This window comes from Buceros rhinoceros, unplaced genomic scaffold, assembly GCF_000710305.1.
Source record: "Buceros rhinoceros silvestris isolate BGI_N320 unplaced genomic scaffold, ASM71030v1 scaffold31095, whole genome shotgun sequence".
NCBI lineage: Eukaryota > Metazoa > Chordata > Aves > Bucerotiformes > Bucerotidae > Buceros > Buceros rhinoceros.
In genome coordinates, this window is record NW_010411625.1 from 13,296 (window position 1) to 14,050 (window position 755).

At 55.4% G+C, this 755-nt stretch overlaps 1 protein-coding gene across 1 annotated transcript in view; it reads left to right on the forward strand.

The window, feature by feature from the left end:
• Positions 1-755, forward strand: part of SLC7A5 (solute carrier family 7 (amino acid transporter light chain, L system), member 5) — a gene marked incomplete at its 5' end in the record, with an annotated part of 33,135 nt that overhangs the window by 13,287 nt on the left and 19,093 nt on the right. The window contains one exon of the mRNA XM_010136080.1: positions 543-668. Coding sequence (XP_010134382.1) covers positions 543-668 — 126 coding nt within the window. The remainder of the gene's footprint in view (positions 1-542; positions 669-755) is intronic.

A 755-nucleotide genomic window follows, 5' to 3' on the forward strand; every position in this document is an offset into this window, starting at 1 on the left:
CTGTGAGCTGGCACGTCCCTGGCACCGCTGGTCAGCGTGTCAAGCAGGGGATGAGGAGTCTCTTCTCACAGACATTGTTCATCTCCCAGCACACGGGGTGGCCTCGGTAGCCTTTTAGGTGCTCTTGTTGTACAAATAGCCCTGTATCAGCGCTGGAAATTTGTCCTGACGTTTCCGTGGTGGTTTCACACAACAGCAGCATTAAACTGGATCAGCTTCACAGGGACTGCGGCCAAGCCCTTGGAGGTGGATGGTTGCAATAACCACGTTTATTTCCCTGTCCTCAGCGGGGTGTGTGCCAGCGGGGCAGGGCAGTGCCTCGTCTCACGGAGCGCCCGCGCTGTTCGAACCACCCGGCTGAGGACAGATGGAGAAGTGCCTGGCTGTGGAGCCGTCCTTTGGCAAGGGCTCTCCTTTAGGAAGAGACTCCTCGTGTTTGCTTAAGTTTTATAAAAAAACAAACACCAATTTGTCATAATGTGTTTTGCGTTCTAAGCGTTCTGCTGGGCCCTGACGTGTCTCCTCTTGTCCGTTTCCCGTAGTGCTCCTCACAGCCGTGAACTGTTACAGCGTGAAAGCTGCCACTCGCGTTCAGGATGCCTTTGCTGCGGCGAAACTGCTGGCGCTGGCTCTCATCATCATTCTTGGCTTCGTGCAGCTCGCGAAGGGTGAGTACGTTCCTTTTGCTGGTCACCTCGCTGAAGTCCTGCCAGATTTGATGCCGCTGGAACCCAGCGCGCACCACCCAAGGTCTT